Source organism: Pseudogymnoascus verrucosus (genome assembly GCF_001662655.1).
Source record: "Pseudogymnoascus verrucosus strain UAMH 10579 unplaced genomic scaffold scaffold_5, whole genome shotgun sequence".
NCBI lineage: Eukaryota > Fungi > Ascomycota > Leotiomycetes > Thelebolales > Thelebolaceae > Pseudogymnoascus > Pseudogymnoascus verrucosus.
In genome coordinates this window covers 229,203-254,960 of record NW_017263656.1, presented here as the reverse complement: position 1 = coordinate 254,960, position 25,758 = coordinate 229,203, and the positions used below count along the sequence as shown (strand labels likewise).

Below are 25,758 nucleotides of genomic sequence, written 5' to 3'. Positions count from 1 at the left end.
TGTAGCTTCAACTATACACTGATTACCATCCTACTCGTACTTGAAATGGAAATTATATAATAATCGACAGGGCGATGAAAAAAGGCATAGGAAATGCCTCCTCAAGCTTCTTTAGCTAATTTTGCGGCGGTAATGACGCCCTGGCTACCTCGTTCCTAAGGTCTCGTGCTGACGCAGGTATTCCAGTGTGATGAATGTAGAGCAAGGAAATTCAAAGTATCTCTCTCACTCCAAATGAGTATGGTTTGATAGTAACATAATGCAGTGTTCAAAAGAGCGGCCTTCATGCGCTGTCTGTTCCCAGCAGGGCAAAGAATGCACATACAGCCCAAGAGCTGAGCGAACCCCTTTAACGCGACAGTAAGATGACCGTTTCGATTACTCCATGCCATTTAGCTAGATACTTGTTTGCTTTTGTTATATCTTAGACGTGGGCTATTACTCACTACTTTATATGTAGGAATCTCACGGCTGCTGAAGACAGGATACGAAGACTTGAAGAAGCCTTCTCAGAATTGTTACCCGACGCTAATATCGATGAAATCCTAAGCCCAACGGAGAATGGAACCCACCATGCACCGCCTCAGCGAAATCCGGCACCAGTGTCAAGGCCAGGGGGCGGAATGTCCGCAGGTCGTGCCAGTCTAAGAGACAGTGCATCCCCAGGGGCCGAGGAATCTTTGCCTCAGAAGCCAGACGGCTTCGACTGGGTGGAAGAAACCACATTCAGCAGTCTCTCAGATGGCATGGCGGCCTTATCGATGAAACCAGAGGGCACAGGATATCTCGGTGAGTGTTTTCAACCCGTGTAAAAAAGTCCCCTGTTAATATACTAACCTATGAAAGGCTCTACATCGAGTGTGATGCCTCTACGTGCCTTGTTGGTTGGTGATTTAGGGCTCGAATCCTTGAACCAGGTGCCGATGAATAACTCTGCCATTGTCACTGCCACATTCCCAGGACCTACAGCACCCCTACCTGGATACTCGGAGAATTTCTTCATTGACGCCTATTTCCGGTATTATCACACAACATATCCCTTCCTCCATGAACAAACGTTTAGAGCTCAATATGGGGGTCAGTCCCCGCGGCCTAGAGGTGAAACCTGGCCGATACTCCTCAATACAGTCCTTGCTCTGGGGGCTTGGAGTATTGGTGAGGAAGATTCCACACTGGACGACACATTTTACCATGCAGTGAACAGGCACTCGCAAGACACTTCTGTCTTTGAAGTCGGCAACTTAGCGCTTGTGCAGGCCCTTCTCTTGTTGAGCAATTATACCCAAAAACGCAACAAACCTAATACCGGTTGGAACTATCTAGGCCTTGCTGTGAGGATGGCATTGAGTCTTGGCCTACATAAAGAGTTCCCTGGATGGAAGATAAGTGATTTAGAACGCGAGATGAGAAGACGTGTTTGGTGGGGGGTTTACATCTTTGACTCCGGGGCGTCGATTACCTTCGGACGCCCGGTGCTTTTACCTGAAATCAGTATCATGGATGCCAATCAAGTTCTGAATATCCATGAAGAGGTAAGCTATATATCTTCTGATACCAAGGCAAGAAACCCGACTAACATAACAACCTAGCATCTAACTCCAACTACCACTTCCCTGCCAGATGAGATTGACTCACCTACAGTCTACTCGAGCCTCATCGTGCAATCTAAGCTCCACCAAGCTACAAACCCAGTCTATCACCGGCTAATATCCAACCCCCCGCCAGTTGCACACGAACTACTCAGTCTCCAGCAGCCTATCGACGACTGGGAGGCTTCAATCCCTCCTTATTTTCAACTTGATAACCCTGATGTACACCAACACGACGCTTTAATCTTAGCTAGATATCGCCTGACATGGCGCGCTGCAAATCTACGCATCATTCTTTTTCGCCCAATCGTCTTACGTTGGGCGGCAAGACGCTGGACTGCTCAAGATATTTCCGACGCTGAAGATCCGGAAGAGGCACAGTGTAGGCAATTGTGCCTCCAGAGCGCGAGGGAGACAATCGCGAGCATATCGCAATATATGACAACAAACATTCCGTCGAGGCTAGGTAGTTGGTACATGCTGTCAGTTATACCTGCTCATTCGCTTCTGCCGTATATAACGTGACAGTTATTGACTTGTGCATTATAGCTACTTCCTCTTCCAGGCTGGACTAATTCCAATTATCTTCTTGATCACTACATCCACGTCACCCTCGGCACCATCCTGGCTCGACGACCTTCGCGTCACTAAAGATCTCCTCTCGTACGCCGCAATTACCAATCAGCTAGCGGGTCGTTGTCTTGAAGTCATCAACCGCTTCTGCGCAATGCTCTTCGATGCTGAGCAACCCGAGGCCATGCTGCAAGACCCAGGCCTCTTTGACGATGTCCATTCCATGTTCGTAGGCGAATACGGGGATGGGATGGACTTTCTAGACTGGAGCAGCTTTGGATTGCAACCGGGGAGCCTAATGCCGCTTCCGCCAGGAGACACATAATCATCATATCGTTGATCTCAAAAGACAGTCATCTAAACACGGAATCACGATATATTATCCATCATGGCAAGGTTGAGTTATACCTCTCTATGTTCCGCCATCGCCGCATCCTTCTCATTTTCCGTCCCGTCAATATGCACGCCCCGAAGCTGCGCTTCGATCCCCCGGATCCTCTCCTTCTCCTCGTGTGCTTCAGTGTCACCGAACACCAAATCCATATCTTCGAGAGTCTTTCCGCGTGTCTCAGGGATGAAGAAGTAGGTGAAGGCGAAGGCGAGTAAACAGAAGGCAGCGAAGAAGATGTACGTCCCCCAGGTTATGGTGGTTAGCATGTCTGGGGTCACAAGGCCGATAATAAAATTCGACATCCAGGTACAAGAGGTGGTGATAGAAATTGCCTTGGAGCGAATGGAGAGTGGGTAGATCTCGGACGGAAGGACCCAGCCGATTGGGGCGAACGAGTATGAGAAGTTGATATCGTAGATCTACGGTGGTGTGATGTTAGATTCTCTCCCTCACTTTGTAAGGGACAGGATGTTGACTTACGTAGATGAACGCGATTCCTACCCACCCGGCAGCCTTATTCTCAGAGAGGCCTTCACCATAGGCACCGACAATCGAACCAACGATCACAAGCGAGATGAATGTGCCAGCCGCGCCGCACATAAGCAGAGGCCTGCGGCCAACGCGATCGATGAAGAAGAGGGCGGGGAGTGTGGACAGACAGTTGACGATGCCGTACACGCCTGTGGCGAGGAGAGAAGTCGTGTTGCCATCGAGTCCCAATGATTTGAACATAGTCGGCGAGTAGTATATCATTGCGTTGCAGCCCATGAACTGCTGGAAGAACATGACACAGCAGCCGATGGCGAGGCGCTTGAATCGGGCAAATTTCGTTACCATTGATATGTACTGTGCGGCATCGAGGCGTAGGCCAGAAAGACCGGCATAGTTTTCGCGGATGTAGGTGTTTTCAAGCAGGATGGTTGCTTTGATCTCCAAGGACTCAGCGATAACGGATGGGTGATCAGCGGGCTTGCGGCGAAGGCGAGCGAGAGTGGCTATCCCCTCCTCCTCGCGGTCTTGCATCAAGAGCCAGCGGGGAGAGTCGGGGTAGAAAAGCATTCCAATACCTAAGATGAAGGCAGGGAGGATCTGCAGGCTGAGAGGGATTCTCCATGATGCATCTGACTGGCCCGTGCAGCCATCGGGACCGACATCGTTGTAAGCATCGAAGGTAGGGTTGGCCGAAGTGCCTCCGGAATATGGAATGTCTGGAGCGCAGCGGACGCCTCCGATATAGTGAGTGCCGTAGTCGATCCAGAAGCTGAACAAGATACCAATGGTGACCGAAAGCTGCTGGAGAACGACAAGGCCACCTCTGATATTAGGAAGCGAGACTTCCGAAATGTAAAGAGGGACAACCATTGTTAGCATCCCTACGGCGAGACCGGCAATTGCCCGGCCTGCGAATAGCATTGGGACATTGACGGCGCCTGCCTGGATCGCAGAGCCTGCTACAAAAATAACTACAGCAACCATGATATCGAGTTTTCTTCCGAGACGGTCCGCAATCAAACCATTGGCAAGGGAGCCAAACCAAGCAGCTAGATTTATATGAGCATTTCGCACTGACTATTGGGAGACGCTGGTCATGAGACGCCATAATAATTTAAGTCACTTACTGAGCAGGATGGTGGAAACAAACCACCCCTTAAAGCCGCTGTCCATGAATACACGTGGAAATGCTGCCCCGAATGATTCCATAGTTAAAACACCGGAGACAACACCTTGGTCGTAACCGAAGAGGAAGCCTCCCAGTGACGAGAACTATCATATCGACTCGTTAGCCAAGTAATTTTGAATTCTTTTTTGGGTGCGGTGGCCTACCAAGGCAACTCCGAAAAGGTATGGGTTCTCAAAGAGAAGAGTGAACCCCTTCTTCTGCGGAGGCTCGACTGCCAATTCATGGCTGGAAAGTTGCTCAGTATTCTCCATCTTCTGCGTATTAAAAGTCTATACCCAGAGAGAGTTTGTAAACCCAGAGTGCAGGCAAGATATTGGTGATGATCATCAAGATGCGATAGATTGAAGGGAATTTCTCCACACTTTATACACTGGGAGAAAACTTTGGTGCCCACCTTTTCCCCGCCATCAACCGTCGCTGGGTACTGCGGGGAGATGCAGACCCCATAACCACGCCTTCGTGTCACGTTTGCGGCTTAACATTCTGTGGATCGGGCGACTGTTGTCCGGGAATCATATTGACAAACCAAGGTGCTATATAGTATGCGGAAGTGATTGTCGCTGGTTTCTTGATTAGTCTAGTTAGCGACGACATCCGTCGCTGTTGGTGGCGGGAGACTGTTTTCCGACCAATCATAGGCGGCTAATGGCGACAGCGACCCAAGTGGAGTTTCTTGGTGTTGCTACAAATAAAACTGCCTCCAATATCAAAACGATAACTATTGAGGCCATTTTCTGTATCCACTACGTGAAGAGATTGTATATTAGTTGGGGGTACCAGAGTATGGTGCAATATTCTAGTTGATCTTCCCCTGATAATAGAGCGACCGACCTTTTTTTCGACGACATCTATCCTTGCTAAAACAAATATGGACGAAACTATTACCACATTATGCGAGAGGTTAAGAGTGCTCCTAGAAAAGAATCCTGCCTCATCACATCGACGAATTCTGGTAGCTTTTGCCGGAACTCCCGGGTCTGGGAAGACGACGATATCAGCTGCTTTAACCAAAATATGGAATGCGAAATGTACTCCCAATTCCAGTATAACTGTTCTTCCCATGGTACGTCCAACTCTTCTCATATATTTTCCGTCGCAGGTCATTTATAGAACTGTTTCCTTCCTTCAGTCACGACACCCACTAACCATGTACAAAACACACAGGATGGGTTCCATTACCCCAAATCCACCCTTAGAACGTTTCAAGACCCTGAGTGCGCGTTCCGACGGCGAGGAGCCCCCTTCACATTTGATGGCGAAGCCTTTGTGGAGCTAGTGAAGGCCCTGCGAGAGAATCCAGTCACAGAAGTGGACGACCCCGCTCAATCCTTCCACGCACCCAGCTTCGACCACGCCGTCAAAGATCCGATCGAGAACGACATCTACATTCCCTCATCACAACGAATCGTGATTCTAGAGGGAAACTACCTTCTCTTAAACGAGCATCCGTGGGATCAAATCCAGCATTTAGTCGACGAATCGTCCGTATCCCCATTCTTCTCACCCCGTAGCCAACCAACCGATTTGGGCCATGCTAACACCATATGCAGCTGGTTTGTTTCTATTTCACGTGAAACCGCAATGGATAGACTGGTCAAGCGTCATCTCGAGGCAGGCATAGAAACAACCACAGAAGCGGCAGCCCTGCGTGCGGAGGAAAATGATTTGCCAAATGCGGATCACATCAACGAGAATATGATTTGCCCTAGCTTTATTATAGAAAGTTCAAACTTATAAAACAAAGCATGGCTGTCAGAGGTGTCAATTGTAAATATATATGTATGTTTACTAACTCTTGGGGCTTTTGAATAGGGCGCAAGGAAATCATATGGCAATAAAGGTTCTTCACCAGCTAAATAACTCCATGAATCTCCCTTAACGTCCATGAAACAAATCCAAATTCCCTTTGCTACAAGCAATATATTGTTTGTATTACTGCTGTATCCAGTCTTGTGCTGCTCGTGGGTTTATTCCGGCCTTATAAATTAATCTTCGTCATCCCTGAACTCGTATTTACTAAAGTGTCTTGCCTTAATCCCTTTGTCGAACATGATATCGAGTTCTTCGTAAGTGCGGTCTTTGGTCTCAGGGAGTCGAAAGTATGCCCAGATGTTAGTTAACAGGGCCAGAGCTCCCCAGAAGAAAGCGGTTTTGCCCTTCCAATTCCACCCTGTTGGGTTCATCATATGTGGTTCCAAGACCTGTCCTATAATGTTTCCAATGTAGTACGTAGTCCGCCCCAAGACGACCGTTTTGGTGCGCAGTTGCGTGGATCCAATCTCTGCAACAATCGTATACACAATGGGCCCGACAGTCATTGAGTATGAGCCTAGCCAGACGAGGCAGAGAGAAGCTTGCACAAACTTAATGGCTGCGAATTGTGGAACACAAGCTAGGATGGCAATTATCCATAAGGCGCACACGAGGATAGTAAATCCCGTTAGATATATCGTCCTGCGTCCAAATATTGGGATGAAAAACCACGATATCACCGTGCCAACAAACGCTATACCTTTTCCGCCGAGATTGATCGCAAACGATGCATCTGTTTTGATACCCGCCTGTTGAAAAAAGTACACTGCGCTGTACACCAGCGCACCCCCATTCGTGACTTGTGACAGGAAGGCCATGCAAGCTATTTCCGTGCGGCGAAGATTAGTTCCCTGGAAGCAAGCTTTGTAAGTAGCGCCAGATTGCATATCCTTCTCGAGGTTTGTAGTGTGGACCATCAGCGCAACCGACTGTCTAATGTCATCCGCATCTGCATTGCTAGACAGACGCTGCAGTGACTTCTCAGCATCATCTAGACGATTCGCACGCACCAACCACCACGGCGAGTCAGGACAAAACCACAATGTTATGGCGAGTGGAAGCGGAAACATCCACTGAAGAGCGAATGGAATCCGATAGCCCCACTGGGTTGTATTGTTCACTAATGCTTTTAGTACGGCAGCGGAGAGGAACTGCCCTATCACCCAACATATATTGACAAACGCTGCCAGATGTCCACGTAGAGCTAAAGGACAGACTTCTGCAGCAAATGCAGGGCCCATAGTAGCAAAGACTCCCCATGGAATACCACAAAAGAACTCTCCAACAAGGAGTACCGGCGTGTTCGGAGCGAAGAAGACTATGAAGATGGAAGCAGTTAGAGCAGTGAGGCTGGTGAGCATGACAGCTCTGTGACCGTAGATATCAGTGAAATAGCCGTTTGATATAGCTCCAATAATTTTTCCAATCTCTCCCATATCTGAAAGGCCAGCCTGCCATGCACTAGACAGCTGGTAGCCTGCCTCCCCTCCATAATCGTGTCCGTATTTCTTTCGGAAGGTGGGATAGGCGTAGAAGCTGCCAATAAGTGTCACGTCGTAACCCTCCATTATGATTGACGTGGATACCATGACAGACCAGAACACGGCCTTGCGGTAGGTAACTATAGCTTTCCAGAAACTAAGGCTGTGTTCCGCAGCCGTGGCCTGTTTGGCATCTTGCTTTAGAGCCTTGGTGTTGGCATAGGCTTGTAATGGTTCAGAATTTTCGACTTGTGCATCACGAGGCTTTTCGGGATTAAGACCATCGGAAACGGGTTGTGTTGTATGCTCCATTAGGAAGGTGCAATTATAAGATATGGCGACTGGAAGTATAATGTATTATGAGACAGTGAATTGCTGTATTGGAGAACGAGTCAGTGTGTTGAGCTTACAGAATTCTCCTCGAAGATGGGCATTCCTTTCCCATATATGTTTTGAATGAACTAGCTATCCAACTATTACTAATTCACATCTCATTGATGTATTATTGTCCCACCTACTCATACCACCTTGGTGAATGCTGTTCGTGATTCGTGATACCTACTGTATGCTTCTCTTAGGCTAAATCGAAGCTTATGCGGGGATGTCAAAATGTCAGCAAGGGTGCAGGAATGCCACTTGTAGATTCGTGGAAGTATATCCAACCATATGCCAATGTTAGTCTAAAGGAAAGTTTTTCCGTGAAAGTGAACCAATCCTAGCAGTTTGGATTCAACTATTAGTTTTACCGAAACATGAGAGTTACTATCACGTCCGGCCACTGACTCTAAAAAATTGTGCATCCCGTCCGCTCTGTCATACACACGTTTGTAATTTATGCTTAATACTTTCAATCGTGACAACAGGCCTCTGATAGAATCTGTGCTTCTTGCCATCTCAAGGGTGGTCTTTGGGTGATGCGGGGTGCGAGCAGGGTGAGCTGAAGCAATGGTTTCTTGGGCAGACGTTCGAGGCTGCCAAGGTGCTAGCTAATTGACAATATAACGTATATCCGAATCAAAAAGCCATGGCATTTGTTCTGTTCTCTCCATGAAGAGAGAACAAAAACACTATGAACCATAGAACTAGATTATATTGGTCGGGGGCCAAAATTTACCATATAAAAACGGCAAAAAAAAAAACATACAACAGTGGGTATTCGCTGGTGGTCACCCACCTAACTACTAATCCACCGATCTCCAGCAAACATATGGATAATACTTAAATCGGTGCTATCCGGCCTAGTAGGTGAGCCTCGCCGCCCTTGCCCCTTATTTTGTGATCGTTACCATCTCGACCACCTCGACCATCTAAAAGTGGGTTAATTTTGACGACGCATTGCACCGCGACATTGGATGCACGCCGGTGAGCTAGGTGAGTTGGTGAGCAAGGTGAGCAGGGTGAGCAAGGTAAGTAGGGTGAGCTAGATGGGTGAGGAAGGTGAGTACGGCTGAGCTAGGAAAATGGTATAAAGGGCCAGTCTCCCGCCTTCACATTTCAAGGTCCTCTGTCTGCAACTGGGTCTATTTTTTCAATATCTGCTATAATGGGACGGAAAACCCTTACTAATGAAGATTAGCTTGCTCTAGCACAGAAGCGAGGCTTTTCTGCGTAGACTACACCTGATCGACAAAAGCAATTAAGCTAGACTGAGCAATCTCTTATTGCTAGTGCTACTAAAGGTTTACACGACCATGTAGTCCCTGTAAGCATTCTAAGTGGAGCCTCTCCCACTTTTTATGTCCCTGAAACCATCTGGGGAGCGGGGAAAGAGATGTACTTTTTCGACTTAGCGGGGAAAACCGATGTTAGCAGGATGCGGGAAACGATACCCGCGCGATACGCATGCACACACATGGATGCATCCACCATTTGACTCCCATCTTTGAGCTTGCTTCACGACTAACTACCTTACCTATGAGTTACTCTGATGCTTATCGCATCCATATCGTCATTCTAGATAGCAGATGGCACGATAGTAACGTTAATCCTTCTGGAATCTCGATTTGTCATATATAGCAATCTTCTTTCTTGAAGGCATGAATAGCATTAAAGTTATCACTCGCAACCACCTTCGTTTTGCTATAACAATTAAAGCCATATTAGACAGACAATAATCATGGACCCCGCCATACAGCCAAAACCCCTTCTAGGCGCGCTAGGGATGTTTTGTGTTCTCTCCGCAGGTCTTGTAAGTAATTTTGGCTTGCGACTGACTTTGTTGAGAACGCTTACACTGACAATATCATATTTACAGACAGTCACGTATTTTGTTGTATTGGTATGTGAAATTCTGAGCCATTCCTGCAATAACGTTATGCTGATACAAACACAGTCGGTATACCGCCTCTACTTCAGCCCTCTCTCAAAGTTCCCCGGCCCCAAGCTCAATGCCATCTCTCCAATCCCGTCCATCATATCTCTGCTCAGCGGCCGCGGTCCCTTCGACACCAAGCTCATGCACGACAAATATGGCCCCGTCGTCCGTGTCTCGCCCAACGAGTTGCACTTCAACACCGCGCAGTCCTGGCAGGATATCTACGGACACCGCAATGGCCATGTCAACTTCCACAAGGATCCCATTCACGTTGGCTCCGTCGAGCCCGTCATCGGCGTTTCCACGCTCACCATGTCCGACGACGAGAACCATGCTCGCCAGCGACGAGCTCTGGCGCATTCGTTCTCGCTGAAGGCGCTGTCGGAGCAGGAACACATCATCCAGGGCTACGTCAGCACATTCATCGCGCAGCTGGGCAAGATGTCTGCAAGGGATGAAAAGTTCAACATGGTTGACTGGCTCAACTTTACGACGTTTGACATCATCGGCGACCTGGCCTTCGGCGAGCCCTTTGGGTGCCTCGAGGACGGGGAATTCCACTTCTGGGTGTCCCTCATCTTCGAGACTGTCAAGGCAGGCGCGATCGAGCAGGCGACGCGCAGGATGGCGACTGCGGGGACGACGGCGCAGAATTTCTTGCTGAGCATGATCCCGGATAGGATCCGCAAGATGCGGAGACAGCATCTTGAGTTCTCGAGGGAGAAGGTCATGCGAAGATTGGCGACGAAGACGGAGCATAGGGATTTCATCTGGTACATCTTGAAACAGGCTGAGAAGTACTCGCTTGCACAGGACGAGATCATTGTCAACTCTGCGCTCTTCATCGTCGCTGGTTCGGAAACCACCGCCAACGCTCTATCTGGGATCCTTGCACGCCTCGTCTACAATAAAGAGAAGTATCAGAAACTCGTGCATGAAATCAGGTCAACCTTTGCCGACGAAAAGGATATGAACTTCTCGACACTGAGCGACTTGACTTATCTGAATGCGGTCCTGGAAGAGGGTCTCCGCATCCATCCTCCAGTGCCAACCGGACTGTTACGCACGGTTCCAAAGGATGGCGACACGGTAGACGGGCTCTGGATCCCCGGTGGAGTAAGTTAAATCTTCACTTCCGCAACGTTATCGTTTATCCGAATACATTTCTAACTGTCACAACTTTAGACCGCCGTCTCCGTCGGCAGCTGGGCAGCCTGCCACAACGAAGCCAACTTCCGCGACTGCGACACCTTCATCCCCGAGCGCTGGATCGGGAACGAGTACGACAGCGATCTCAAAAAAGCCGCGCAGCCATTCTCGCTAGGACCGCGTGGATGCATCGGTAGGAAGTAAGTTCCATTCCAACACTTAACATTTAATTCCCAAAACAACAGCGCGATGCTAAAACATTTTTTCTTTGCAGCTTGTCGTACATGGAAATGCGCATTATCCTAGCTCGGCTTCTCTGGAACTTCGACCTTGTCAGCGTGGACGGGGCGCCGAATTGGAATCCTGCGGGGGAGATGGGCAGGGCGCGCGCGTATATGACGTGGGAGAAGCCGGATTTGAATGTCAAGGTTGTGCCTGTGAAAAGGTGAGGGGTGGGGTGCTGTGATTTACTCTGCTGGGTTGTCAGTGGATGCTTTCGCACTTGGGTTCACCATACATATCAGAATTTAATAAAAGTAATGTGAGACGTTTGTCTGGGTTGAGTGAACATTGAAACTGAAAATCGCGGGAGATCAATCACTTGAATTTTGAACGTCAACTGATTACGCACATTGATTTGGATTATTCTATGTAACGGATTTCACGCCTATGGATTACGAAGCAAAATATTCTCTTCTCGAAGCCATGTCACCACGGAAAGAAAGGATACAAGCTTCTCCGAGTAAAACCCTGGCGTAAAATACATAGACACGCGGCGAAAGAGATGAGCCACTGGAAACCCAGGCAATTTTTATAGACTAGATTACGCAATGCGGACATGGAGGGTAAACTGGTTGCTGAAGCAGAGTATGAATAGGTTGCGAATAATTTGCATTCGAAATCTAGACTCAATAGCAAATTAGAAGGCGATACAGAACACTAAGCTAAGGTTAATTTCCTCTCTTTCCTTGTTCCTAGTTGATAGTTTAAGTTTTAATTTTTCTATTAACGTATTTCACATATGAGTTGGCCACACGGACCAGTTGGCCACCAAAACACTAAAAACACCAAAACGCGTCGACTAGACTACAATTGACAATGCTGCGACCAACACAAGCCCAAGACTCTAATAAAGAGGATAGAATACTAAAGGCTATCCAAGCAATTAAAAATGGACACTTTAAGAGTGTCCGCCAAGCTGCAGAATTGTACGATGTAACACGGTCAACCCTTAGCAACAGAATGAATGGAATGCCTTCCCGACGCGATTCTACCCCTAGCTTACAGAAGTTGACTCTATACGAAGAGTCAGCTCTTGTTCAGTATATCCTCGACCTAGATTCACGTGGATTTCCACCCTGGCCACAAGCTGTACGAGAAATGGCAGACCTTCTACTTTCCGAACGAGGTAAGAGTCCTATTAGAAAGAACTGGACTACTACCTTCATTAAGCGTCGTACGGAAATCAAAGCAAAGTTTAGTTAGAAGTATGACTATAAACGCGCAAAATGCGAAGATCTAAAGATAATTCAAGAGTAGTTCTCTCTCGTACGAAACATAGTTGTAAAATACAGAATCTTAGAGCAGGACATCTACAACTTTGATGAAGTAGGGTTTTTAATGGGAGTTATTGCTACTGCAAAGGTAGTTACAAGCTTAGAAGCAAAGAGTCGTCTAAAGACTATACAGCTAGGAAATAGAGAGTGGGTGTTAATTATCTAAGGTGTTAATTCGTACGGATAGGCACTTCCGCCATTTATCATTTTTAAGGCGTAGATTCACCTCTCTGCTTAGTACAAGGACTTAGGATTACTAGACGATTAGGTGATTACATTAAGTGAGAATGGGTAGACTTTAAATTTAATTGGGTACGAGTAGATTTAACACTTCGATCGACATATAAGCACTCGTACGATTAGATCCTATCGCCTTCTTATTCTTAACGGGCATAAGAGTCACCTCTCTGCTTAATTTCAACACTACTACATAGAACGGAAGATAATCACCCTCTATATACTACTACACTCCTTGCACATTCTTTAACTACTTAACGTTAGCTACTTTACTCTACTAAAGCTTTCGTATAGACGTTAGATTGAAACCTTCGTACGGAATAGGCTAAACCATATTACGAAACTCGAGTTTCTCTCTACATTTAAAGAAGCATTTAAAGCTACATTTACAGAGCAGAACATTAAGAGCGGCTTCCGAGCTATAGGGCTAGTTCCGTACGAGCCATAGAGTGTCCTCTCTCACTTAAATCTACAGTTGAGGACTCTAACTCCTCCTATAGTTAAGAGTAACAATTAGACTTCAAAGACTCCCCAAACTATAAGGGAGCTTAATTTTCAAACAGAGCATATTAAGAACCGTGTCGTACAACATCAGAATAGCTCTCCTACCTTAATTAATGATGCTATTAGCTGCCTTGTTAAGGGGGCTTAAGTTATGATGCATTCTACTATTCTACTTAAGGCAGAAGTTAAGGCTCTACAAGCGGCAAATGAACAGAAAAAGAGGAGGGAAAGGAAGCGTAAGAGGCGTATAATGCAAGGGGGTAGTCTCTCCGTATGAGAGGGAGAGGATATCCTTCAGAGTGCTGAGGTTGATGCTCAACTCCGTACAGAGGTGGTAAGTGAAAGTAGTCGGCGGGTGGGTTCTACAGGCCGACAGAAGCGCTGTGGCTTATGTGGTATTATAGGCCATAATTCCCGTACGTGCCAGAGGCACGAGGAATCAATTACAATTGAATAAGGGTCATTATGTAGGGTGGTGGTAGTGTAGTAGTAGTAATTGTCAATTCTAGTGTTTTGGTGGCCAACTAGTCCGTGTAGCCAACTCATATGTGAAATACGTTACATTAAACCTTAAAAAACACAGCTTTTATTTATGGAGCTTTTTCGTTAGTGTAAAGGTCCTATTTTTAACAGAACTTATGTAATTTATAACATTAAGAGGGAAAAGACATAAAATACTTAGGGTTTGGGTCACGTAGGATGGAACTAGGTACATAGAATTTATTTACTGTTTTACTAGGTATATGGAGTTTTTGCCCTATTTAATTATAACTACAGCTTAAATGACCGCGTCTCTTAGGTGGGCTAACACTGACAGTTCTGCCGCTTAGACAGTCTTGTAATGCGGATATGATAATTAACGTTACTACTCCTTAAGATATTATGGAGAGCGAGCTGTATGCAGGGAGTTACCACCCTAACCAACTACCGTGCTATAACCGTGGATCTCCGTACTTGAACGAAATAAAAGGTTCCCGAGAATTGCTAAGGGTAATGATAGCTATGTAATGGCCAAAAAACTCAAGTAAAGCTCAAGAGCTGTAGAGGTGAGCTTGGAAATATACGGGACGGAAGATGGCAGGACAGCATCTGGCCGAAGTGGACTGTTGTGGCGGTGGTCACAGGTACCGTGGTTAGGCCTCAACATCGCTTTTGCAACACCTCAACAAACTCGTATACAACGCCACTTAATAACAAAAAATGCTTTTTAAAATGGGATGGCTACGGAGAACGGAGAACGACTGTCAACAGCACCGCATTTCTATGTAAAGTCAGTTAGATAGTGGGGTATTAACCCCGGATTATTCCTCGGACAGCCCTTCCCCCCATTATTCTTTTCTCGGCATCTCCCTAGACCCACTTCCCCGCACAACCAATGTTTTCTGTGTAAACCAACCATATAACGATACGTACTTATCCGCAAAACCTTCTCCTTACCCCGGATAACGAAACCCAGGTTTTCAGTCCTGCCCGTTGACGTACGGATGCTTCTGAAGTCCCAAGAGCCTGGAGATAGGCACGATTTTTGCTGTATACTACATAGATATCTGATACATGCATTGTATGTACACGGAAATACGGGGGGGATCGTGCATGGATGTCACTCGACTGTCGCAAGTTCTGGACCACGAATCACTAAGATACTCCGCAGTATTCTTGCACCTTGCCTTTACTTAAGAGACTTGCGAGCTCCAAGGTCGCTATGAAAACAATATATATAGTGATAGTAGCCTAGTGGGTTGTGTTAAATCGTTATAGCATAGAATCGCCCATCAGTTATACTATTAAGGCGAAACGATGAAGACAGCCTCTAGCAATGATGAGTTGGCCAGCGAGAAGATTGAGGTTGTACAGAAGGAGTCTGCCAATTCGACCTCGGACAGTCCCTCTGATGCGCTGCCAGACTATGAGGATGAAATAAAGCCTAGGTTAACATGGCAGATGGCACTTGCTTTTATCGTACGTTGAAATACAACATTCTGATCGATACGGATTTGATACTTACTTTTCATAGGCACTTACTATGCAATTCAATGCCTACATCCTGACGCTCCTGATTCCATCCACGACACTGGCCGAGATCAATCGGTCGATTGGTCCTAGCCTAAATTACTCATGGGTCACCATCTCCTGGACCCTGGCTGCCAGCATTACTGTCTCAGTCAGCGGACGTCTTAGTGATATCTTTGGCCGCAGATATTTCATGCTTGGTGGAGCATGCATTGCTCTTGTTGGATGTATCGTTGGCGCCACTGGACAGAACATCAATCAGATGATTGCCAGCGGCGTCATCCTTGGTACTGGAAGCGGTATTCAGGAGATGGCCTACGCGTGTATTCAGGAGATTGTGCCGAATTCGTGGAGATTATACGCTATAGGTATGTTTCCTTCGTGGACCACTTGCTGCATGGATATGAAGCTCATCATTTATCAATAGGTTTATTCGATCTCATGGCCATCATCTCTTTCTGTGGGCCCCTCATAGCTTGGAGTTTTATCGGCACAACTTCAGTTGGATGGCGCGGCGCGTACTACTTTATGACAGGTTTCCACGCCGCAGCCCTTGTCCTTCTTTTCTTTGCATACCACCCTCCAACCTTCCAGACCAAGCATCGCATCGATGGCAAAACGAAGCTTCAGTTGGTCAAGGAGATGGACTTCGTTGGGTTGTTCCTATTTGCTGGGGGCTGCATTCTTTTTCTCCTTGGTATCAACTACGGCGGGAAACAGTATCCATGGAAGGATGCACATGTGATTGCACCGATCGTCACTGGTGTGCTTTCCCTGGTTGCTCTGGGTTTCTGGGAGGCTTATGCAGATCTCGCATATCCACTCATGCCACCGAGACTGTTCAAAAGATGGAGACAGTAGGTGCTCATTCTCTTTTTCCCCTCTCATTCGCTATGCAATGGTGCTGACTTTTGCTCGTTAGGTTCACCATGGTTCTCATTGTCTGCTTCGTCGGTGGTATGCTGTACTATTCGATGAATGTCCTGTGGCCTCGTCAATCTCAGCTGTTATACACTGGTCCAGATCCAATCCAGAAGGGTCTCTACGCCGAGATGATTCCTCTGGGCACAACGATATCCGCATTCATCACTATATTTATCTGCGCAAACGTTGGCCATGAACGCTGGCAACTTGTTGCATTTACCATTATCCAGACTGCCCTGATCGGATCTCTCTCCACGGTTGGGTTGGATAGCAAGAAGCAAGCCATCGCTACCATAATCTGTCTTTCCAGCACGGTAACTCCACCACAGCTTATGAGCTTCACCATGTTGAGTTTAGGTATCGACGATCAAACTGACATGTAAGTACTCCTCTGTTTTTGTATACAGCGGTCAGCAGCTGACAAACCTCCTAGCGGTATCGCCGTGGGCCTTGCTGGTACCTTCCGCCTTCTGGGTGGCGCTATCGCAACGGCAGTCTATACCGCAGTCATCAACAACGGATTTTCCTCTGCGATTGCAGGAGACCTTGAATCCAATCTCGAGGTATTCGGGATCACGCCAGCTTCGAGCACTTGGCCAGCCTTTCTCAAGGCTGCAGAGCTCAACACCGCAGCAGCATACAAGAACATTCCAGGAATCACCCAGAGTATAATCGATGCGTCTGGTTTGGCTGTGAAGCAGGCGTATGTTAGCGCGTTCAGCACAACATACTTGGTGGCCATCGCGTTTGGTGTGATGGCAATTATTGCTAGTGCCTGCACGAGCAGCATTGATCTAAAGGCGAAGCATAGCGGGAAAGCTGTTCAATTAGAGAACGATAAGAGTGACGTTCCTAACGAAAAGGTTGTGGTATGAATAAACTCATAGGAGGATATAGATATAACGTCACAAAAGTGCTCTAAGTTAAACGGTAGAATGCAACAAAACAGTCTGTTACAGCTGTTATTTGCCTGATAGTGGACGAACTGATCAAAGTGACTACGATATGACTGTTTTTACTTCACCAAGTCTGTCTGCTCGGTGTTCTCGGTAGCGCCGTCGTCGCTGCATGTTCCCTCGGTGAGAAATTGACGCAGGTGAAGTTCATTGCAGTTACATTCTCGATAGTCAAGTAAGTTTCGTCAGGGTGGACTACTATGTGTCAACTGGAGATAAAGGCCGATAGAGAGAGGATCGTTCTAATCTTCTTGAAGTTCTAATTGCTGATGCTACTCAAGTTAGACTGAGAAGACTTCGAATCGAGGTACCTGACGTGGAGAGCTCAATTATAAATGTTCCTTAGCCTCAAGGCAGTGCACGCTTGGACTTGAAGGGTAACGTTAGTAGTTAACTCAGTGGGATAACTTCAATAATACAAGTCCGGTCTACGTCTGCGTACAACAGAGTCGTACAATAGCATGATTCCTTCCGCGCCACCGGTCATCGGCGTCAAAGCTAACACGGATGATATCACGCACGGGCCCTCACCACATCGCATGTGTTGTGTTGGGGAAAAGAGGACTGGCAGAGTGAGATACGGTAGCATTTTGGCCCTAAAATGACGGCTTTTCCCAGTGTTACCGTCGGGCTCCCCAATTGGTGCTTAGCGTGAGCCGGTTACCTCAGAACGCCGACGCACTAGGTTTTGAGCCCAAACCCTCCTGCTACTTTCCTCTCGCTTTGAGGTGGCGCATATTGCTTCCCCCCACGATTAGAGGATGAGGTGCGGAGAGTTTTGCTCGAAAGAGGGTTGGAGCCCAATGCTCAAAATACCGATGTGTGGACCCTTCTTCACATTGTAATTAGGATATACTCGTCAAGCAAGGTGAGGTTACTTGAATACGGAGCGAACGCCAATATGTATAGGACGAGCAGCGGACAAGGCTTCACCTGACTGTAAATTGTGGGGATGATAGTATTGTTAGGATCTCGCTGGAAAATAGAGAATTTGATATTGGTAGGTGGGGATGGCGAGCATTGACGGGAGGTGATGGAGGGGAATCGAGAGAACGTGGCAGGGTGAAGATGAGATGGGTGTGGTGCCATTGACCTGGTACTCGTTCTCGTTTCAGGACCAACTAAGCCCGTGGTCGATCTGTGGGACCTAATAACTTACAAAGGCGAGAACGCGAAGGGGCAAAAATTATAGGGATGTGAATTGAAGGCGTGAGAATCGTAATCTAGGTGCTTGCGTAGGAATTGCACGAGTTGTAGCCGCGGGAATTATAGTGTAAGAATCGTGGGTGGGCTCGGGAATTAGGGGTAGGATTAGTTCCACAGGGGAACTAGGGGCGTAGGATTAGTTCTACAGGGGGGACGAGTCGCCCTCAAATCAGGAGGTGGCGTCTTCTGTTACAATTTAGCAGGTGTTTAGGCTGATGTGTAGAATCCGGGGATGTGGACTACTTTGGGAGGGCGGTTTCTAGTTTAGCCACTTTGGGGAGTGGCGAGGATGGCTATTAACGGTCGCTAATTTGCAGTGGCGGAATAAGTGGGCTTTATGTGTAAGCCGGGAGAATCGATATCAATAATCGGTCAATAAATCGAGGGATCGACAGACGGATCGGCGGAGGAGACGGCACGATGAGATTTGACAACAAGCTTTGCCAATTGCTATAGTGCAGAGTATAGTATATTAGTTGCATTCTACACAAGCAATTCGTGATTTAAGGCGGGGGAGAGGGATGGGAAGGACTGCAACAACAGGTATAAGAGGTCCTTTGGCAGCCTATAAGATGCGGTCCGAAGTAAGATTTTACACAGAAAACGCCGGGAGGCGTCGATTGACAGAGGGACGGGACAGGGCGGCCTGCGTGTGGGCTTGCATGTGGGTTTGCGCGCGCGTTGGTTTGCGCGTTGGTGTTGGTTTGCATGTGGTTTACGGCGCTATCTTCGGCCAGGCACGCACCAGCCGTCCCACGTCAGCTTATTCTACAGTACACCCGCCATATGTTGTGTACGTTGTACTGGAGTAGCATCGCCGACCTCCCTTTAACCCCTCACGCTCCTCAGCTCGACCCCCATCATCCAACGGAGATCTCTGACTCGAGCCCACTTACTGTATCCACCCTCTCCTGAACATCAGCCACCGTAACCAATGTGAGCGAGCATCACCGAGCAAGCGGCCTCAAGGGACCCTGGTGTTTTGATTCATGCGACGCCCACACACACGACCACTGTCTCAACTCCGCTGTCTGAACCCCCCGCGCGCCACACACACCCTTATCAACCCTGCAAAGCATGTCCGCTATGCGATTTTTCATCCCGCGAACTCAACGCAGACATCATCGCCATGATTTCTCTCCTTTCTCGTTGCCCCTCCGAGCGCATCTCCGTCCGACATGCCACCGCCGAGTAGGAGACCGAGATACTAGCTCGTACTATCCGTTTCTTAACTGCCGTGCCGTGCATCTAACCGGCATCTATCGCATTAGCAAGCCACTAGCTCCATCTATCTCTTCTCCACGATCGTCTGCTTCCAATAGTGTCTCGTCGGCGACTGACCGAGCGCTCCAATGCCCGAGGAGAACCTTCGCGCCGACCACCTCCTCACCTCGCAAACATTGTCATCGACGTATATCTCCCTGGCGCGCCTTTTCTTGCCAGCTAAGCTTCATGTTTGAGTTGTAACAGCAGTATTTCCCCCAGACGACCTCCGGCACAGTATTTGTATAATACTCGTTGCGGCCTATATCACCAGCCATCATGTCGCTCACCAATTACCAGCTTGGGGCCCTTCAGACCGCAGAGCGTGTCTCCTCTGTTTTTTCAGTAGTTGGGAGCGTCTTCGTTATTAGCACTTACCTCTACTCAGAGGCCTTCCACAAGCCTATCAACCGCCTCGTCTTCTATGCATCATGGGGCAACATGGCCACCAACGTTGCTACTCTCATATCTCGGTCAGGCATAGCTGCAGGCGTCACTTCCCCCCTATGCCAGCTTCAGGCCTTTATTATCCAGATGTGAGTGGGCTTCTCTGTTGCCTTTCCGCCTTTTTAATCTACCTGCTGACTCTCTAAAGGTTCATGCCCGCTGATTCCCTCTGGACGTTGGCTATGGCATTCAACGTCTACCTCACATTTTTTCACCGCTACTCAGCAAGTCAACTTCGCTCCCTAGAGTTGAAATATCTGTTGTTTTGCTATGGCGTCCCCTTCGTTCCTGCCATCGCCTTCGTATTCGCTGGGACTGAGGACAAGGGAAGGATTTTCGGATCCGCGACAGTGAGTCTGGCATGTTCCTGTGCTTCATTCGGCTGTTAACTGTTCCGCGTAGCTCTGGTGCTGGATCACCGTTGAGTGGAACGCTCTGCGCATTGCGATCTTCTATGGGCCCGTCTGGTATGTGCATCCTTACACCCTTCTCACCAAGCAGGATTCTAATCGTTCCAGGGTCGTCCTCCTCATCACCATGACCATCTACGCCTTCGTCGGCAAGGTCGTCTATAAGAACCACCGCCAATTCCGCAACCTCCACACAACGACCGATAACGCGACCACGACCGCCATCCCTAACGACGGCGCCGACAGCGGTGACGCGCCCGTCAATTCCAAGACGACTGAGGTGCACATCACCAGCGAGTCCGTGCTCGAATCTGGCTTTGACACTGCCTTTGACAGCGACCGCGACAACTTTAAGGCCCGCCCCAGCGCCGAGAAATACCCCCGCTACGCGGTTAATATCGAATCCTCCATCGAGCCCACGGCAAGGAATGATGGCCAGGCGCCGCAGCGGCGCACCACGTCGACCGCCGACCGGGCTGCCTGGGCCTACCTCAAGTGTGCCTTACTGTTCTTCTTCGCGTTGCTAATAACTTGGGTGAGCTGTCTCCTTCATCTAAATCTCCCCCGCCCAAGCTAACATCTTTCCCCCTTAGGTTCCGGCAACCATTAATCGAGTCGCCACCCTCGTGAACCCCGAGCTCGTTAGCTTCCCCCTTAACTTTATCGAGTCGATCTTCCTGCCCCTCCAGGGCTTCTGGAACGCCGTAATCTACATATCCACCTCCATCCCCGCGTTCAAGGCCCTCATCTCCCCGCCTCGGCGCAGCTTCATCGCCCTCACGGATCTACCTAGGCGGACTGTCATGGGCACCGGCACCCCGGAGAGCAAGTCGGAGAGTATGGTTGATTTAAGGGGGAACTAGGTTGCTGTGTTCGCCTCGCTTGTTATGCCACGTCATGTCATATTACGACCTTATTATAATATAACCTTAATTTAAAAGTTTCGACTCGTTTATCCATCTTCTATTTAATATATTTTATGCGCCGAAGCAGGTCAACACCTCTTCTCTTATTTGAAGCAAGATCACTTGGAGTGACTTTGAAAGTTGCGGGAGCTACTGTATCCAGAAAGAGATTGTCGAGGGTGCGGAGGTATTTTTACCGGTCGATTGGATTACAAGTAATATTGAGAGATATCGTTCCTCATTGAGCGCAGAGAAGAAAATACGAGGTATTGGGGGTTTCCCTAGGGATATCATGAGAATAAATTTACTTATACTTGAGACTATATGGCGCACCATGAGACGCATCGTAGTCCACATACGATTGCTCACATTGCCTTGCGGCCCGTTTGGAGGGGTTTCATTTAAACCATTCGTATCTATAAGTTTGTTGCGAAGCACATAGCCATGGTACATTCGCCAGCAGTAAGTACTTTATAAGGGGTCCATGGATAGTTGTGACAATACGAAGATCAGCTCGTCGAGAGTGATCAGGCTTTTGCTGTTTCATTTAATGTTCGACGAGAAGCCACAGTCCCCTGGCAGGATATTTTTAAGTATTGACGCAGTGGAGGGCAATACACATCCCCACTAGAGATTGAATCCATTCTATTTTCGTAGAGCGCAAAGAAATATCGAGCAACAGATAGGTCACCTGGCGAGGTACGCGTTCGGCGATGAGACTAGGGTGTGTCATGGGGAGCCGACCCCAGCGGGGAACCGACCCCAGCGGGGGACCGACCCAGACCGACCCAGACCGACCCATGGCCGGTTTGAAGCCAATAACTCACGGTCCCCCACCGGTCTGCCAAGAAACCGGTGGGGGACCACAGTGGTCTGGACGGCTTGCCCTGGAGTTCCAACCCAGACCGCGGCCTGGGTTGGAAATCCTCCGAACCGGCGGTCTGGGACCACCGATTCCCCATGGGGCACCCTAGATGAAACGTGGCACCTGCCTCCTCGGAGATATTGAATCATGAGCAGTTACTATATAAGCCTTTGGGTACATGAAAGATAACATGCTAAAATTTGACTAACAGCGATTGTTCACTAGGAATCAATTATAACGACATCACTTCGCGAACAGCACAGGAAATGCCACGCCACGCCATTTCATCTCATCTCACCCCCGCACCTATTACATTGTTCACAAATAGATCGTTTAAGACTGCAGATATAGTCATTCACTACAATCCCCTCTAGATACCCCTTGAGTGGGCCTTCAATCCACAGACATAATATTTCTGCACTCCCAGCACAATATCCTACATCCCCGCCTCACCGCTCTCCCCGCCCTGACCGCCTCCCAGTCAGCCTCCCGGTCAACCTCCCCAGCCTCTATACAACGTCTTAATAAACTAACGGCGCTGATAAACTAATTATTGCTACTGTGGGTGTTATATAGAGAATGCCGCTATAATATATGCCAAGCCTACATAGTTATACAGGGGCAACATACGTTAAAAAGCCACGATGGGCTTGGCAACGAGGCCGATGTACCTAGAATTATGTAGTCGCGTATTTGATTGGCCAGTTGCCCCTGCTCGCGCATTTAAAGGGTGGCGACCACAGAAAACACCTGGAATTCCTCGACCACTTCGCTTTTTCGAGCTGGGGTTTCCCCAATCCTAAGATCACCCCTCATTTTACCCCACGTGTGAGGTCGACTGTCTACTTGAATACGGGGAACAGCATGGTTCGATCGTGGGGATTTCGGTGAAATATTATATAAATATTTGAAACAATTTGGCCGAGACTTTTACTTGCCATCTGATGATCTGAATTAGTGGTCCCTTTGGTCCCACAGCAGTTGCAGGCCCCTGGAACGAAACGTCATGTTAAGCTCGCGCTTTCGTCTTGGGGCGAGTTCTGCACGATCGGGCACGTTGATAGGTGGCTGACAGTCAGCCTACCCACATGAATTTTTACCAACTAGACTCCAACTAGCAAGGCGTAATGGACCCCAGAGGGGCCAGTTAGTTGAGCCTCCGTTGAGATTTGAGATCGACATGGAAGTGAGTTCTCCATTGAAGTCACCGGCAAATAATTTCACCAGGTGATGTACAGAAAACTATAACTATAATTACCCCATACCCCAGATTCGTGGGGATCTTTTGAGAGTTTCTGTTGAATGCTTTTCTCTTGCTCTTTCATCCCAATCACTCGTTGTCGCCTCTCTTAAGCTGCCGGTCAAGCTGAGAAACGACACAATGGCAGACCAATTATCTAAAGAGGGCGCACATGCGGCCCAGGTCGACAAGCCGACTTCTGAAGGAATCGAAAACTTCCAGAAGACGGCGCCCAACGAGAATGCTGTCGGGCTATCCTCGCTCGCCGACCCTGAGCATCGCGCGCGTGTTGAGAAGAGCCTGAAGCGGAAACTCGATTCTCGATGCGCGCTCTTCGTCCTCATCTACATTATGAACTACCTTGATCGCAACAACATTGCTGCTGCGCGACTAAAGGGTCTTCAAGATGATCTTCACTTGGATAACAACCAATACGCAACCTGCCTCAGTATCCTCTACGTTGGGTACATTCTCATGCAGGTCCCCTCCAACATGTTCATGAACAAAATCCAGCGCCCCTCGCTCTACATCTCCGCAGTAATGATTGTCTGGGGCCTTGTATCAACCCTATCGGGTGTGGTGAACAACTTTGCCGGCATGGTGTTGATCCGTTTCTTCCTCGGTTTTATTGAGGCTGCTTTCCTTCCGGGAGCTTTACTCATCCTGTCGAAGTGGTATACCCGCCGAGAGCTGACGACAAGGAATGCCATCCTTTTCTGTGGAAATCTCATCTCAAATGCCTTTTCGGCTCTTATCGGTGCTGGAGTGCTCTCAAACATGCAAGGTGTGCTGGGTCATGCTGCTTGGCGTTGGCTGTTCTGGAGTAAGTCTATTGCCACCTTGATTTAGTCGTCGCTAGACCAATTGCTGACCGTTTTATCTTTTTAGTCGAGGGAGCCATCACTATGGGCATCGCCCTTTCTGCTGCCTTTATTCTCCCTGACCTGCCCCACAACACTCGTGGCTTCACGAAGGAGGAGCTTGAACTAGCCCAACTGCGGATGACCGAGGATGTTGGCGAGGCTGACACAGATTCCGAGGACCAAGGGGCCTTCGGTGGACTGCTCATGGCTTTGAAAGACACTAAGATGTACATTCTGATGTTGACTTTAACCGCCTACGTTGTTGGCCTTTCCTTCAACGCTTTCTTCGTAAGTATCTCCTTCTCGCTCGCCTCCAGTACCCCATGGTTCTAACTCTGTTGCAGCCTACTCTTACCAAAACACTCGGCTTCGGCTATGTGCCAACTCTACTCATGAGTGCGCCACCGTGGGTGTGTTCTTGTATTTTCTCTCTGATCGTTGCCTGGAGCTCCGATAGGCATCAAGAGAAGGTTAGTCGAAAATTATCCTAAAGATTTACCCATGGGTAACTAACAGACTTGTCTAGTTCTGGCACATTGTCGGACCGATCTGTGTTGGATTAGTTGGTTTCGTGATCAGCATGAGTACATTGAATGTCGCTGCTCGATATGTCGCTCTCTTCTTGCAAGCATCTTCTTACGCAGGGTTAGTCCTTTCCCGTCAGAAATACCACAACCCCCCCTTTTCATCTTTTCCCGGTGGAAACCAGAAACTGTCTACGAAGTACTAACGAGGATAAATCACTAGGTTTATTGTTTTGTACTCTTGGATCAGCTCATCGTTCCCGCGCCCACCTGCTAAGCGCGCCGTTGCAATCGCAATGGTCAACGCATTTAGTCAGCTTGGTAATGTTGCCGGCTCGTACGTCTGGAATCTCCCGGCGAATGGGTTCCGCAAGAGCTACGGTATCGTGACGGCCATGTTTGGCATTACCATCGTCGGCTGCTTCATCTTCCGTTTTGTCCTTACCAACCTCAACAAGAAGCTCGAGGAGCAGGAGAGGGCCTTGGATACCGAGCCTGACTTTGTTAAGGAGGTGATGAACCAGCCTGACGAGTCTATGAGGATGCAGAGGGGATTTAGATACCTGGTATAAGCCTAGAATGGGTTGCTAGGCAATACTATGGCCTGGTGGAGTTAAATTGTTCAAGACCATCGACACCGATGATACCCGCGGACGCTATACCATAGCCATCCAGTATGTTGTAGGCCAATGGTCACCCTTGGAGTTACAAATCTAGACTCTAGAGTAAGCACAATAGTATGGAATACAAAATTATAAATATATGTTTTTATTAGAACAATTCTACTACATTTCTCTTTTTGTTACCATAAGTCACGTTATATACAATTTACTATGTAAATGTACCTATAATATTTGG

At 48.1% G+C, this 25,758-nt stretch overlaps 8 protein-coding genes across 8 annotated transcripts; 6 read left to right on the top strand and 2 right to left on the bottom strand.

The window, feature by feature from the left end:
• Positions 1 to 365: 365 nt before the first annotated feature.
• Positions 366 to 2,487, top strand: LAC9_1 (lactose regulatory protein lac9 and GAL4-like protein; the record flags this gene model as incomplete). Its single annotated transcript, XM_018271287.1, has 5 exons — positions 366 to 406; positions 461 to 789; positions 847 to 1,532; positions 1,590 to 2,071; positions 2,139 to 2,487. The coding sequence occupies 5 exons, from the start codon at positions 366 to 368 to the stop codon at positions 2,485 to 2,487; spliced, it is 1,887 nt and encodes a 628-aa protein (XP_018133926.1).
• A 77-nt stretch (positions 2,488 to 2,564) lies between these two features.
• On the bottom strand, positions 2,565 to 4,485 carry VE01_01768 (uncharacterized protein; the record flags this gene model as incomplete). The annotated part of the gene is made up of 4 exons (XM_018271286.1): positions 2,565 to 2,972; positions 3,034 to 4,094; positions 4,173 to 4,317; positions 4,378 to 4,485. 4 exons carry the CDS (start codon positions 4,483 to 4,485, stop codon positions 2,565 to 2,567), a joined length of 1,722 nt encoding a protein of 573 aa, XP_018133927.1.
• An 809-nt stretch (positions 4,486 to 5,294) lies between these two features.
• YFH7 (Putative kinase) lies at positions 5,295 to 5,971 on the top strand (the record flags this gene model as incomplete). Its single annotated transcript, XM_018271285.1, has 3 exons — positions 5,295 to 5,297; positions 5,399 to 5,715; positions 5,785 to 5,971. 3 exons carry the CDS (start codon positions 5,295 to 5,297, stop codon positions 5,969 to 5,971), a joined length of 507 nt encoding a protein of 168 aa, XP_018133918.1.
• Positions 5,972 to 6,219: 248 nt separating this feature from the next.
• On the bottom strand, positions 6,220 to 7,839 carry VE01_01766 (uncharacterized protein; the record flags this gene model as incomplete). Its single annotated transcript, XM_018271284.1, has 1 exon — positions 6,220 to 7,839. The coding sequence occupies one exon, from the start codon at positions 7,837 to 7,839 to the stop codon at positions 6,220 to 6,222; it is 1,620 nt and encodes a 539-aa protein (XP_018133919.1).
• A 1,563-nt stretch (positions 7,840 to 9,402) lies between these two features.
• Positions 9,403 to 11,442, top strand: VE01_01765 (uncharacterized protein). Its single transcript, XM_018271283.2, has 5 exons — positions 9,403 to 9,715; positions 9,782 to 9,805; positions 9,860 to 10,957; positions 11,027 to 11,190; positions 11,265 to 11,442. The coding sequence occupies exons 1-5, from the start codon at positions 9,644 to 9,646 to the stop codon at positions 11,437 to 11,439; spliced, it is 1,533 nt and encodes a 510-aa protein (XP_018133920.1). The 5' UTR covers positions 9,403 to 9,643; the 3' UTR covers positions 11,440 to 11,442.
• Positions 11,443 to 14,738: 3,296 nt separating this feature from the next.
• On the top strand, positions 14,739 to 17,171 carry VE01_01764 (uncharacterized protein). Its single transcript, XM_018271282.2, has 5 exons — positions 14,739 to 15,246; positions 15,302 to 15,665; positions 15,725 to 16,154; positions 16,220 to 16,600; positions 16,655 to 17,171. The coding sequence occupies exons 1-5, from the start codon at positions 15,085 to 15,087 to the stop codon at positions 17,094 to 17,096; spliced, it is 1,779 nt and encodes a 592-aa protein (XP_018133921.1). The 5' UTR covers positions 14,739 to 15,084; the 3' UTR covers positions 17,097 to 17,171.
• A 1,998-nt stretch (positions 17,172 to 19,169) lies between these two features.
• On the top strand, positions 19,170 to 21,888 carry VE01_01763 (uncharacterized protein). The gene is made up of 5 exons (XM_018271281.2): positions 19,170 to 20,182; positions 20,242 to 20,443; positions 20,496 to 20,560; positions 20,612 to 21,038; positions 21,097 to 21,888. Exons 1-5 carry the CDS (start codon positions 19,926 to 19,928, stop codon positions 21,364 to 21,366), a joined length of 1,221 nt encoding a protein of 406 aa, XP_018133922.1. The 5' UTR covers positions 19,170 to 19,925; the 3' UTR covers positions 21,367 to 21,888.
• Positions 21,889 to 22,489: 601 nt separating this feature from the next.
• VE01_01762 (uncharacterized protein) lies at positions 22,490 to 25,680 on the top strand. The gene is made up of 5 exons (XM_018271280.2): positions 22,490 to 24,336; positions 24,402 to 24,664; positions 24,721 to 24,846; positions 24,903 to 25,021; positions 25,124 to 25,680. The coding sequence occupies exons 1-5, from the start codon at positions 23,655 to 23,657 to the stop codon at positions 25,470 to 25,472; spliced, it is 1,539 nt and encodes a 512-aa protein (XP_018133923.1). The 5' UTR covers positions 22,490 to 23,654; the 3' UTR covers positions 25,473 to 25,680.
• The last annotated feature ends 78 nt before the right edge of the window (positions 25,681 to 25,758 follow it).

Coding starts and splice junctions, on each gene's coding strand:
- VE01_01764 (XM_018271282.2), top strand. CDS start 15,085: ATGAAGACAGCCTCTAGCAATGATGAGTTGGCCAGCGAGAAGATTGAG. Junction 16,155..16,219: donor CTGTTCAAAAGATGGAGACA/GTAGGTGCTCAT, acceptor TTTGCTCGTTAG/GTTCACCATGGTTCTCATTG. Junction 16,601..16,654: donor ATCGACGATCAAACTGACAT/GTAAGTACTCCT, acceptor CAAACCTCCTAG/CGGTATCGCCGTGGGCCTTG.
- VE01_01763 (XM_018271281.2), top strand. CDS start 19,926: ATGTCGCTCACCAATTACCAGCTTGGGGCCCTTCAGACCGCAGAGCGT. Junction 20,444..20,495: donor GGATTTTCGGATCCGCGACA/GTGAGTCTGGCA, acceptor TGTTCCGCGTAG/CTCTGGTGCTGGATCACCGT. Junction 21,039..21,096: donor TCGCGTTGCTAATAACTTGG/GTGAGCTGTCTC, acceptor TTTCCCCCTTAG/GTTCCGGCAACCATTAATCG.
- VE01_01765 (XM_018271283.2), top strand. CDS start 9,644: ATGGACCCCGCCATACAGCCAAAACCCCTTCTAGGCGCGCTAGGGATG. Junction 9,806..9,859: donor TCACGTATTTTGTTGTATTG/GTATGTGAAATT, acceptor ATACAAACACAG/TCGGTATACCGCCTCTACTT. Junction 10,958..11,026: donor GGCTCTGGATCCCCGGTGGA/GTAAGTTAAATC, acceptor TCACAACTTTAG/ACCGCCGTCTCCGTCGGCAG.
- VE01_01762 (XM_018271280.2), top strand. CDS start 23,655: ATGGCAGACCAATTATCTAAAGAGGGCGCACATGCGGCCCAGGTCGAC. Junction 24,665..24,720: donor TTTCCTTCAACGCTTTCTTC/GTAAGTATCTCC, acceptor ACTCTGTTGCAG/CCTACTCTTACCAAAACACT. Junction 24,847..24,902: donor CCGATAGGCATCAAGAGAAG/GTTAGTCGAAAA, acceptor AGACTTGTCTAG/TTCTGGCACATTGTCGGACC.